General features: G+C 37.5%; 1 protein-coding gene across 1 annotated transcript; it reads right to left on the minus strand.

The window, feature by feature from the left end:
* Positions 1–348: 348 nt before the first annotated feature.
* LOC101891652 (uncharacterized) lies at positions 349–11,501 on the minus strand. Its single transcript, XM_020037376.2, has 10 exons — positions 11,299–11,501; positions 10,972–11,237; positions 10,527–10,906; positions 7,477–8,687; positions 3,061–4,575; positions 1,970–2,537; positions 1,194–1,337; positions 848–1,131; positions 627–788; positions 349–566 (listed from the first exon to the last, which is right to left on the minus strand). The coding sequence occupies exons 1-10, from the start codon at positions 11,313–11,315 to the stop codon at positions 419–421; spliced, it is 4,695 nt and encodes a 1,564-aa protein (XP_019892935.1). The 5' UTR covers positions 11,316–11,501; the 3' UTR covers positions 349–418.
* Between the last annotated feature and the right edge of the window lie 1,425 nt (positions 11,502–12,926).

Consider the following 12,926-nt stretch of genomic DNA (forward strand, 5'->3'; position numbering starts at 1 on the left):
GTGGCCGAAACCTTCAAAATACCAAAAATCAGGAAGTAACGCTATATGGGGGCCTTACCGAAACGCGGCCGATATGTCCCATTTTTAATGCCGAACATATTAGAGGTAATATGAATGTCTGAGCAAAATTTCAGAGCGATAAAATGCTTCCCTGAATTAATCTCCGTTTTAGGGCATCTCACCCCACTGTGCGTCATCGTATAGCCCCCATAAAAAGGTTTTTATTTGAGCAGTATTTTCGACGCGGTTTTTTTTTTTTTGAAAAATTTCAAGTTCCTTTCGAATGGTGGAGGGTATAAAAAGTTCGGCCCGGCCGAACTTAACTGCTTGTTTACTTGTTAATTTTAATTTAATTTTTTTTTAATTTTTCATTTAAATATTATTATCATAGTATCTTGTATATAAAAAATATAAAAGTCTATTTCATGCAATGGTCCGGATTTGGGCCCAATGTGGGATAGGTGCGTAAACGTTGCAATTCCAAAATGGTCTTTAGTTCCATGATATGGGCATAATCTCGGCGCACTGTATCAATAAGTTGACTGCGCTTCTTCAGTTTCTCCATTCTATTAATAAGAAAGAAAAATGTAAGTGGTAATTAATTCAAAACCCAAAAGTAACCTTACTTTTCATTTTGTTCCCTCCGCCGCTTATCCTCAATGAGATAGTCTCGATTTGAATTGGAGAAAGCCACTGCAACTTTGACATCGTCTATTTGACGATTCAGGGTTTTGTTTGACCTTTTCATTTCATCGATTTGTTGACGCACTGTGGCTATTTGGGAGTTTCTGGAATTCATTTCTTTATTATGAACTAATTTTTCATCTTTAAAGAGAGAACTACTTACAATCTCTCCAACTGCCGTCGGTAGGAAATCTGCTTATCTTCGATCGCCTTTTCAATGAGGCCAACTGTGTTGAGCATTTTCTGTTTCTCGGCCTTGATCTTTTCCCAATTTCTCAAAATATTCAGAAACTCTATGGAAACTTTGCATTTTTCGATGACATACAGCATAAATTTCAAATATTCTATGTTCGCACTAACCACTTTGTGCTCCCACTCTTTGTAGATAACTTGACGCCTGAAGAAGGCCACACGATGCATGGCTTTTAGCTTCATGTGACCAGCTTTCTGCAAATATTTGTTGAAATTTGTTGTGATAAATAGAATAATAGCTTAAGGGAGCGACTTACCAAAATCAGAGCATTGATGTCATTTATATCATCCACATGCATGAGAATACAATTTTGTAATTTCTCCATGGAACCCATAATATTGAGCTCTACTTGGCCCATGGTTAAGCGTAACTCCAATGTTTGATTTTGAACAGATTTTAACTAAAATGTGGAAGGGAAAAATAAAAGAAATGGAAAATAAAAGAATGCAAATATAAAAGAAGTTGAAAATACAGAGAGAGTTACGAGTAGGACCTAAATAACCTAGTACTAGCGGGAGCTGTAGATCCAGTGATTGTGAGAAATCTCTTATAGGCGTGAGAGCCATAGAATCTGAAGTAGAAGCTAAAAGGGATATGTAGCCCAAAACAAAAATTTATTTTCAGTCTGTTTTTTTACCAACTAATGTCGACTTCGAACCCGATACTGTTCCGATTTTCTGAAATCCTTATTAAGGAGTTGCTTAACAATATGGTAGTGAACCAGAGGATTGCGAAGCTCACTTAAAAAAGAGGCTTTCTGAATTACAGAAACCCACGCTCAGGAAGACCGGAAAGGCAACGAGTACTAAAGCAGGACATTTCGAAGAAAGTTTACCATGAAGTAGGGAAGAGGAAGAGCAGAATTCTGCGAAGCTTTGAAAAAGAAATAACTTCCCGTCAGGAAGTGTAACTGCGGTAAACTAAAGTAAACTGAGTCAAGAACCGTGCAAACGAAACTTTTCTAAGCATCCTTTGATAGGCTGTGAAAGTGTAATTCCGAACATGACAAACCAATAAATTTTAAATACTCACATATTCATCCTGGGCCTCCTGGAGCTGGCGTAGGGCATCTGCTTTGGTATTTTTCAAATTTTGCAATTCTTTGGTGAAATAATTCGTTCCCGACATTGAATCGGCCAATTGCAGGTTGACTGCCTTAATTCTTAGTTCAATTTCGACTTTTTGACGACGCATTTTTGTTAGTTGATCCCAGTATCTAGACTCCAAGGCATTTGGCATATTGGAGACTTCGTCGAGAGTTGTCAGTGTGTCCAAATAATCGGTGACATCTTTTGGCAATGGGAATGGATATTTAGGCAAAGCTTTTGTATTGACTCGTGCCGAAAGCTCTTTACATATCAGGGTGGAGTGTAGAATTTTTGGCGGCATTTTAGGCCGCTTCTTGAAAATTTTATTCATTTCCGGGCCCATATGCTGTGGAATCATGTTAAGGTATTGGGTTTTAAACTGTCGCTCTATGACCCGGTCACGCTGCATCAGAGTTTCTGCCTTGGCACGTAGTTCTTCGACAGATTTGCTCCAGAATTCCGAGAGTTTGGTGTAGCGTAACACATATTCGCTGATTTTGTCGATGTTGGCTCTGTAAAAATATATTCCGGTTAACTATATATTAATTTAAAAATAGGCCAACGAAAGCTTGAACTTGTTACGATATGCGATAGGGAAATCTTTCCCTTTCTTGTATGGGGAAATCTGTAAGTTAGCTCAAGCTTTCCCTATATGGGGAAATCTGTGAGCTAGCTCAAGCGTTACCTATTCGGGGAAATCTGTGAGCTAGCTCAAGCTTTCCTATGAAGAAATCTCTCTCGCTAGCTCAAGCTTTCCTATGAAGAAATCTCTCTCGCTAGCTCAAGCTTTTCTATACAGAAATCTCTCTCGCTAGCTCAAGCTAGCCTATAGAGAAATCTCTTTCGCTAGCTCAAGCTTTCCTATAGAGAAATCTCTCTCGCTAGCTCAAGCTTCCCTATAGAGAAATCTCTCTCGCTAGCTCAAGCTTTCCTATAGAGAAATCCCTCTCGCTAGCTTAAGCTTTCCTATAGAGAAATCTCTCCCGCTAGCCCAAGCTTTCCTATAATTAGATTTTTAAAACTTTTTTTTCTCACCTTAACATCGATATTCTCTTCAGCCATTGCAGCTTCTTGAAATACATAGTTTTGATGTTCAAATTCCGCAATCGCACATGTTTAATGGCAAAATCATATTTCAATTTCAAAATCATCATTTGGGTGACTTGTTCATTCAATTTCGAAATATAATTCGATTTCATGTCATTGACCTTGGCGTCATTGTCGGTGAGAATTTTCAAATATTTTTTCCGATCTTCTGTGAGTATTCGTACTTTCTCTTCATACTCTCTCAATGCCTTTTGGTCCTCCAATGTGTACTCGGTGACTTCCTTCTTTAGCATAAATTCTGGAATTGGAATCTCCTTTTTGATTTCTTCCTCCCATAGCTTTTCCAGAACACCGTCCATCATGATGACCAGGGAACGTACCCAAAAATCCACAGACCACAGCAGGAGACGACCATGTTTGACGGATGTGATTTCCGCTTTCTTTTTACGTCGATTGATGGCTTTGATTTCCGAATCATCCACCTCCATGATGCGTTGAATAAACTCATCATTGCTCCACTCAGGCACTGAAAGTTCAGGTGGTTGGAAGGTGTCCATTTTGAGAAGGCCCAGCATGCAATTCATGTTGTCGTAGATTTTATTTAGGGTGGCATTTGTGCTCAATATTGCCTCCATGAGTTCGAATTTTATTTTTCGTATCTCCTCAAATCTTTTATTGAATTCCTCCTTTAGGCGATCCGTTAGCAGGATTCGTATTTTGGCATCGTGGCTATACATTTGATTTGCTGTGACATTATCGATGTCCTGCAGGGCTAATTCATCGGAAATTATGTGGTCATATGCTGAACCCTGTATGCAAAGATATTTCCGTTTCTTTGCCACCTTGGCCACTGACCTATCAATACCTTCATTATCACCCGAAGCTTCTAATTGTTCCATCAACTCCTCCTCTTCATCGTCATTTTCCCCATCCATATTTTCCAGACCATAAAAACGATACAAGTCATAAAGTTTGGCAAACTGGTCATTACTCCTCCGCATGCCATAATTTTCAAATGAAAAATTCGAAAAAATTGCCCTCACTTTAAAGGTGATACTATTCGAATTGCCTGTAATCAAATTGCGTATCCAGTCGCGTATACGAGACTGATCCTCTATGGCTTCCTCGAGAGACTTCTTTTCGACTTCACAGAGCTTTTGGGCCTCGCCCAACAACATTTCCAGCCATGAGTGATGTAAACAGAATTTCTTGTAAATGCCATGAGTTTTGCCAGTCACCGATATATCATAATCGATTAGTTCGGAAACTTCCTTCGCAAATTCTTTGATTTGCTCCAACAGCATATCTCTGGCATGAATTTCTTCTGGTGTATGTTCGACCACGACATCAGAACGAATTGATTCAATCACCATTGTCTGAACTTGTTGGGGTTCCAGAGAAAGAATGTCGTTGTTGAGGTAGGTATTTTCCGAAATTGGAACGGCCGAGAAATTGACTTTCATCACCTTGATGCCACCAGCGGAATAGAGGTACGCCAGATATCTTAAAATGGAAAGTGAATGTGATTGAAATTTAATTTTTATGCATTTCAGGGAAACAATTAAAAAAGCTGTAAGTTCGGCCGGCCGAATTAAATATCTTAACCATTTGGAATGATTTTGCAATTTTTCAAAAAATAAAATCAGTTACAAATTCTGCAAAAGTCTTAAAAATACCGAAGGAAGATATTATATTAGAGTCTATAAAACGACGTGGACCTGCATAAGCAACTTTTGTCATAAGCCATTACAATATTCAAACTCGGAACTTGACAAAATCGGTGAATAATGTAGCCAGAATCATCAAAATACCGAATATAGTGAGGTACGATTATATTGGGGCTATATCAATAAGTGGACCTGCACAGACAAGTTTCCGTCATAGGCTGCAGTATCTATTACGAACTTCAAACTCCAAATCTGAAATAATTCCGGTGCAAAATGTCGCTAAAACCACCAAAATACAGAATATCGGCAGGGCCTGTTATATGGGGCTATACGAAGACGTGGACCTGCATAGACAATTTTCTGTCTTACGATGCTCCAGCCATTATGAACTTCAACTACCAAATTTGAAACATTTCTGGTGAATAATATCGTTTAAATCACCAAAATAAAGAAAACAGGGAGGTACCATTATATGGGGGCTATACCAAAATGTGGACCCATGTGGCCCATTTCCAATACCAAAAGTCCTTTAGACATAATATACATTCAAGTAAAATGTTATCAACCTACTTCATTTCGTTCGTTTGTGGGGTCAAAAATGTATATTTCGAGGTGTTACAAACGTAATGAAGAACTTAATATGCCCTCCATACAGGGTGAGATAAAAAACTGCAACAAAGTCAAACGCCATAATTTTTACATGTTTTTAAATTTCATTGAATGAAAGACAAAAATGTCGGAAATGACATCAAATTTTAAAAAATGTTTAGATTTGGTCACCTTTGGCACGAATTATGGCCATCAAACGGCCAATGAAACAGCCATACGCTGCCCGAATGTTGCTCTGCGGTATTTTGGATCATTTCCGGCGAAGCGCTTGCTTGAGGTGATGGACACTTTGGTATTTTTTACTGCCAACCTTGTTTTCGAAAATACTTCAGACACAATAGTCCAACGGATTGGTATCCGGAGATTTTGGTGGCCACTGTGCGCTGGAAATGAAGCGATGAATCTCATTTTGTAACCATTCTTGGTGGAGCGTGCTGAGTCCTATTGGAATGTCCAAGGTCTGCGGCCAAAATGTTTGCGTGCCCTAGGCTTTAATACACCCTCCAGAATATTTTCGGGATAATATTCGGCATTTAATCTGATGCCACGGTCAATTAATACGAGCGGAGAGCGATCATCGGCTGTTATGGCGGCCCACACCATCACCATGGCCTTGCTTGAGTTCTGTGGCCAACCGAAGGTCCACATTTTCAGCTTACCTCTTTGGCAAGTAAGCGCGATCATTTTCCTTGTCTACAAACTGCTGGACAACGAATGTTTTCTCATCGGAGAAAATCAAATTCGCCAGTTCACCACTTTCAGCGAAGCAACTCCTCAGCTCTTTTGAGTCTATTTTCTTTCAGCTGCTGTGTAAGTTCTTGCACTTTTTGAAATTTCAATGCCTTTACTCTGAGATCGTTTTTCAATATTTGCCGAATGGATCATTGTGATATGTTCAGCTCATAAGCCACTGCGACGCGGGTTTCGATCAAGTCGCTTCTTCACTTTTCGAGACATTGACGTCGGGCTACGCTACCAGTATCACGGTAGCGGGCGATGGTACGAGACACAAAGGACTTATTTACATTTAAATGCTGGAGTGCTCTAACGATAGCCACTTGTGTTTTTCCAGCCAAATATAAAGAAATCACACTATCATGCTTGAATTCCATTATGAATAACTTTTTTCTGTACAATTCTCACCAAAATGCTCTTGTAAGTTTGTAAACAATATAATGAGCTGTCACTGGAATAACTTTAACAGCTGTCGGACGAGTGGCTTAAAAATGACAGCAGTCTGAAGTTGGTTGTAGTTTTTTTGATCTCATCCTGTATAAATGTGGAACTGTTTGTACGTTTTATTGTTTGTTTGTAATTTATAGGCTCAAAAACAGCTAAGCAGGTAGTTACTTAAAAAACTTACTTGTTTAAGTGTTCCAGGGGTCGTTGTTTCTATTCTAAGAATATCACATTTAGAAATGTTGGTACCTCGTAAGAATGCAAAAAGTAAGATTCTTGATATTGAATTGTTCAGAGCATTTTACTTCCATTAGATCAAACTGGATACCACTTTTCAGATTTTTGAAACTAACACTGCAATATTTAGTACTTTTTAGTACCGGTTTTCAAAATCTCCACTTTACGCCATGCAATATTATCGACTTTTTGAGATTAAGGGCTACATAGGGTAATAGGAAAAATTTTCCATAAATATGCGTTTACATCAAACAGACCCTTATGCTTTCACGTGGAATGAAAATGTATCATACACAAAATTTTCAATTGCGACTTAAGCCTCATATAGCAGTCCTGGACAATTTTGGATGGTTTGAAGTCTATGTAACGATATAACTAAAATAACTATATTTTAGGTCTTACTAATATTTTCCTACTGGAAATGTTTAAATTTTTTAATAGACGACTATTTCGCAAGATATTCAAATTTCTAAAGGTTTCGGTTTATCTCTATATAAGTTTTTCCGTTGAAGATGATATGAAAATGTCGAAGAGATAGTCTTAACACCGTTTATAATTATTTCTTCTCAAAAGCCAAATTTTTGAAATTTAATTTCTGAGACGTATTCTACATCAAATATAACCTTGACGAGACTATTGTAATGGTTACATATATTAAAATGTATTATTTATTTTTTAATTTTAATTATTTTCGTACTTTATTTCAACTTACTTGGCATTCAAGGACTCCATGACTTTCTTCACTACCCTTGGGCGATATTTGATCTGCAACATTTGCCCAATGGCATAGGGTTTCGTCGACTTTTTATGTGAACGAAAATGGATGTATGTGCCATCCATGCCCCAGGTCAAGAGATATCTTGAACCCGATATGCCATTGATATCACACAAATGGTTAGTTTGCACTGATGCCACCAAAAGCAATTCATTTGTTTTGGGTTTTAAATTTAAAATGTCAACAGTTCCGGATTCCAAACGGACACCAAAAAATTCGACAATATCCTTCATGGGCACCGTCGAATCGGTTATATCTCGATATGCATGTGGCAGCTCATAGTCATGTCGTTTTATTTCTCTTTTCTTCAAATTCCACGAGAATGTCCACAATTCGCGGGCATGGGGTAATTTAAGGTCATCATCTCGATTAATGAAAATAAAGCATCGTTGGTATTCGCCCAAAAAGAATTTACAAACATTTATTGCTTCTGGAATTTTTACAAGCGGAGCCATTTCGAAGAATTTATTTTCCAAGAAATCTGCCTTAACCAAATAAAATTCATAGTAAATATTGTGATATAAAGCCAGATCATCCACAAGTTGTATTCCCGCTACAGCATAACCATTCTCGGTTTCTATGGTGCCCACCTCTTGGGGTTCCTGGACATTGCCATAATTGATAAAATGCAATTTTCCCATTGTGGTACCCACTATTACATAGGGCCCCACATTGTGATCCGCCATTGTATTGGCATTTGGGATTTCCAGTTCAGAGAAAATATTTATTTTTCCCATTTCCAAAGCTCTCAACGTACTGCCATGGGTTAGCTGCAGAAGGCATTCCTCCTTAACGGCTTTTAAAATTACAAAGTCATAAGCGTTTTGATTGAAAGTGTAAAAATCCTGCAACTCAGGTTGATCGGTGGAGGTATCTATTTGATAAAGATTTCCCACATGCGCTGAGGCAAATATGTCTCCATTAGTATTGGAAATTATTTTGAAAATACCCTCGTTCAATGGATCGGTAATAAGCCATTCTGTCGTCCACACATTAATTTTCTTCTTTATATGGTAAACGGCGTTGCTACTGTAGACTAGTAGACCTTGTCTATGGCTACAGACCTGATATGGTTTGGGTACTGGAGTTGTTTCATCGCCAGGTTCTATGGACCATTGAGGTTTCAGGAAAAACTGGGCAATTTGTACCTGAGAAACAAAAATTAATTAAAAAACGAATGAGAGATGAGGTCATGAGATGCAGAGAGTAAGAATAAGAAAAAATGGCTTGTCTGAGAGTTAACGTTGACACAGGCGTAGTCTGATAGAGAAAGTAGTTGGCGTTATATATCGGAAAATCGGAAAGGCGACTGCCATATGGGAAACGAAACAACAAATTGAGAGAATATGACACAAGAGAAAAATTACAATTTCTTCTTAGATCACTTCGTCCTGGCTGCCACAGTTCCGCGGATATATCACTCGTATGAAAAAATACCTGATATTCTCCTCATTATCGTCTCCATCGATTTCGTAAGCCCTGGCCGCACTCTCAATAACCATGTTAACACTTCAGTGAAAATCAAAGTCGCAGTTTCGGAGAACTCTCTAACCCATTGGATTTTAGAAAAACTAAATTTATCCGCAGAAGCTAGCGAACTGCATTTAAAAGTAAATAGGCTAATTGCCGAACATCAGCACCGAATCGAGTAAATTGTGGACAACGGTTTTGTCGTTCTCAACACACTGAAATAAGAATTATGCCTGAAAATGAGCAGGGTGGTCGATCTATTGAAGCCAGGAAATGATGCCAGCAAAAGCATTATACCTTTTGTCGATTTTTTCCTTCCTAACATTAGTCCCAGTAATCCAGGCAGCGGACACATAAGATGAGCAATGCAAGCTCTGGTAAGAAATTATGGGTATAATTGCATGATTATGGACTAAGTGCAAGTCAGAAATTGCTAAAATAGTGACTTGGACAATCTGATATCTCTTTTGTTGCCAATTGTTGGCATCGCTCGCCATACCCCGAAATATTTGTTAATGAATCAACCTGAACAGGCCGTGCCAAGGACGAAGTAATTTGAGAAAATTCACGTTTGAATCCTTAAATTGTTATTAAAATATGTGGACGTCAGTTGGTCATCGGGATTTTTTGATATCTCTGAAACCGATTCACCTACATTTCACGATGGTATAGAGCATCGATTAGCAAACTTATCACCAGAACTGATCACTTGTTTATCAACAACAAATTTGCTTTGCAAACAGTCAGTAGCTCTTCAACTTTGAATGAAGTAGGAGGTCCGGTCGCTTGATTTTATGATTTTCAATTTCGCATAGAATTAACACCTGCAATGTTCGCAGAGACAGGTAGAGTTACTCTCACGATGTTCACGTCTGTAAAACATGCATAATCAAAGCTTTTCTGTTGGTAGTGGTTGGCTAGCCCTGGTATAGAGGTTGTTACGTATGATGATTATGATTTTGCTATTATTTCGTCGGGTCTTTTGTGTGATGGAACCCCTATCTGATCGAAGTCGTAGCTTTTTACAATATGTAAATATCTAAATCGTAATCAACTGCAATATTTTTTACCACATCGACTGGACTGAATGTGCAGGTAGAGAATTTCACACACAAATTATCCGATTGTCATAGAATCATATATGACAAGTCCCTCATGCATTCGTCGGCAACAAATAAGGTACAGACCAAATACTACCTTTTACTACTGCTATACTACACTAAAAGTCCGATATAATTGAGAGGTACTCAAATCTGCCAAAATACTGCACCGACAGCTGCAACAGGCTTCCAAGTCACCCAAATGCATATTATTATTCTAATGATAGGAAGGTATCGTAAGGATACATTTGGATATATTTTCCAAATATATTGCACTCCAATTTGATATAAATAATGTATCAAGGGCACTACATTTGACCAATATATGAACAACATGTTTAAAGAACTTGCTCTTCCGATTTGGCCCTTACCAATTGTACTGGCATACGACATTCGTTGTCCTAAATTTATACTCACCATTGAGACTGCACCAAAATTATCGACAATATATAAATTATTATCGTCAGCATAGCACATCGATAGAGAATTACTCAAAGCATATTCGTTAGTCAAGCTAATGTGGGAGATTTCATGTAAATTTACATCGGTAGCCGAGTGGCACGTTTCCCAAATCATTAATTGATGATTCCATTCGGAATATTGAACAATTTGTGGTATGTGATGGCCAGAGCATAACAGCGAGTAGGACAACGATTCTTTCATTGTTGTCACTTGACACAGCAATTGACCGGTACGAAAATTCCAAATACAAATCGTGTAGTGGGGATAACCCGATAGGGCCACGAGCAAATCGTATTCAGTGAAACGTAAATCGACAAATGTTACGATGTCATTAGCTGAAAAACAAATAATGATTTAGGGAGTATTTGCAATGGTAATTTTCAAACACACACACACTTACTGGTGAATACAGCATATTTGATAAACTGGGGATACTGCACAATGTGAATGGAAGGGCGTAGCACTACTTCTGAAAAGGCTACAAGGGCAAAACGATTATGTCCCGTCATAGTTGATATGCTTAGGCCCTGGCTTGGACTTTCTGCCTTGTAGTAGCTTATTTTCTTTGTATTCAAATCGCTGAAACATAAAATGTTATCGCACAACAGGCAGACTGCTTCAGTGCCAACATTGACCAGACTTTTGGGAATGCCAAATGAAGTCCATCTATGTTTTGCGGAAATTAATAATTAAAAATTATAAACATTTTAGGAATATATATACTTACGAGACCGTTAACGCCATTTCTTTCTACTTATTATTGTAGATATTTTTATGAGAATATTTCGATGTTTTCGTTGAAAATGTTTATGTTGATGGATTGTTTATTATTTTTTCGATTTGCTGTGATTGCCATGGTGAAAATTCGAACTGTATACATTGAATACAGTGTGTGGCAAAGCAAATAAGTAGGCATGGTACAATAAAAAGGTAAGGTAGAGCTTCCAGCTGATTACAATTTTTTTCTAAGTGTGTCCGACTTCTTCCAATTTTGTATATGTATTTATTGTTTTGAAACATTAAATCAAAATATTTTCAAAACCAATGATTGGACGACACGTACATTGCGATACATTGAAAGATTGAACAGTTTCGATTATATTTTTAAGAGAACATCCAGGAATTTCATTAATTTTTCGCGATATTAAACTCATTTAAGAATGAGGAAAATTATGAAAAGAAATATTAAAACAACTTATTGCACATAATTTTGAAAGATTCTGACAGAAAGCGTGCATAGCCCCAGGACTGTATTCCTGTAGTTTTACGAAGCTTTTCTACCTCCTTCTTACCCGACTTCTGCTGTATTTTTGTACTTTTACGAAGGTGTTCTACCTCCTTATTTTACCATGTGAGTACGCTTCTGGAAAAATTTGTTTTGCATCAAGCAATAATATAGAATTAGTATGAACTTGGCATGTACCTACCTACTGATTTTATTCCAAACACCATTAATTTCGCGTACCTAAATATGTTATCGCTGTAGCCATGTGGCCACAGAGGCTTGATATGGCCAAAACGTGCCTCATCGAAATAACGATTTTAGACTCTACTACTCTGTGGATGAAATACGATTCAGGACACGATAACATTTGAATGGAGCATCTGATTTGGTCAAGACTTGGTACACTGCATTATTATTAACAATCAATTTCGGTGATATGCAATATCGGCCCTTTGTGGCTATTTGAAAAATCATAACTCTTATCAAGTGTGATATAAATGTCAGATTGTCTTTACATTTCGTACATCTCAATATTTCTAACAACAGAACAGTGTTGGCTTGTTTGTTCGGGATACCATAGTATTTTGTTGTTGCAAAATGGCCAGGCTTAATCCCTTTATTGTTGTTTTTATAAAAACAACTTATGTTTATTAGTGGAGAACGATAGTAATGTTTACCAGGGGGTAAGGCAGAGAGTACCTAGGTTTCGGAAAGAGCCACCAATCCTCATCAGTTCCCTTGTTTTTTGTCGGGATATTCTCCGCAGAAGTTATTTTAAAAATAACTTCTATGACAAAACACATTTTTTTAAGTGACGAGATCGTAAGCTGAATAGTAGAGGAACCAAAGAATTAAATAAAACTAAAATTCTTTTGAAAAATCTTCTAATTCTTACAACCGCACTTATAAACATTTACATCTTTCTAGACTTGTTATGATTTCATTCTACCTGAACGAAGTAGCATAACTTGGGTAAAAAATGTTTTTTTTTTTTGTTTGTCATAAAAGTTATTTTTAAAATAACTTCTGGGGAGAATATCCCAGACAAAAAAACAAGGGAACAAAAAAAAAAACAAGGCAGAGAAGGTATTCTGGTATAAAGATAGGCCAAAATATATTAAAATAAGGCT

This window comes from Musca domestica, unplaced genomic scaffold, assembly GCF_030504385.1.
Source record: "Musca domestica strain aabys unplaced genomic scaffold, Musca_domestica.polishedcontigs.V.1.1 50, whole genome shotgun sequence".
NCBI lineage: Eukaryota > Metazoa > Arthropoda > Insecta > Diptera > Muscidae > Musca > Musca domestica.

Bases quoted from the DNA above. Each gene is read 5' to 3' on its own strand.
- LOC101891652 (XM_020037376.2), bottom strand. The intron at 10,907-10,971 runs GTAAGTGTGTGT...TTTGTTTTTCAG, and splicing joins CAAATATGCTGTATTCACCA to CTAATGACATCGTAACATTT. The intron at 4,576-7,476 runs GTAAGTTGAAAT...TTCCATTTTAAG, and splicing joins ATGGAGTCCTTGAATGCCAA to ATATCTGGCGTACCTCTATT.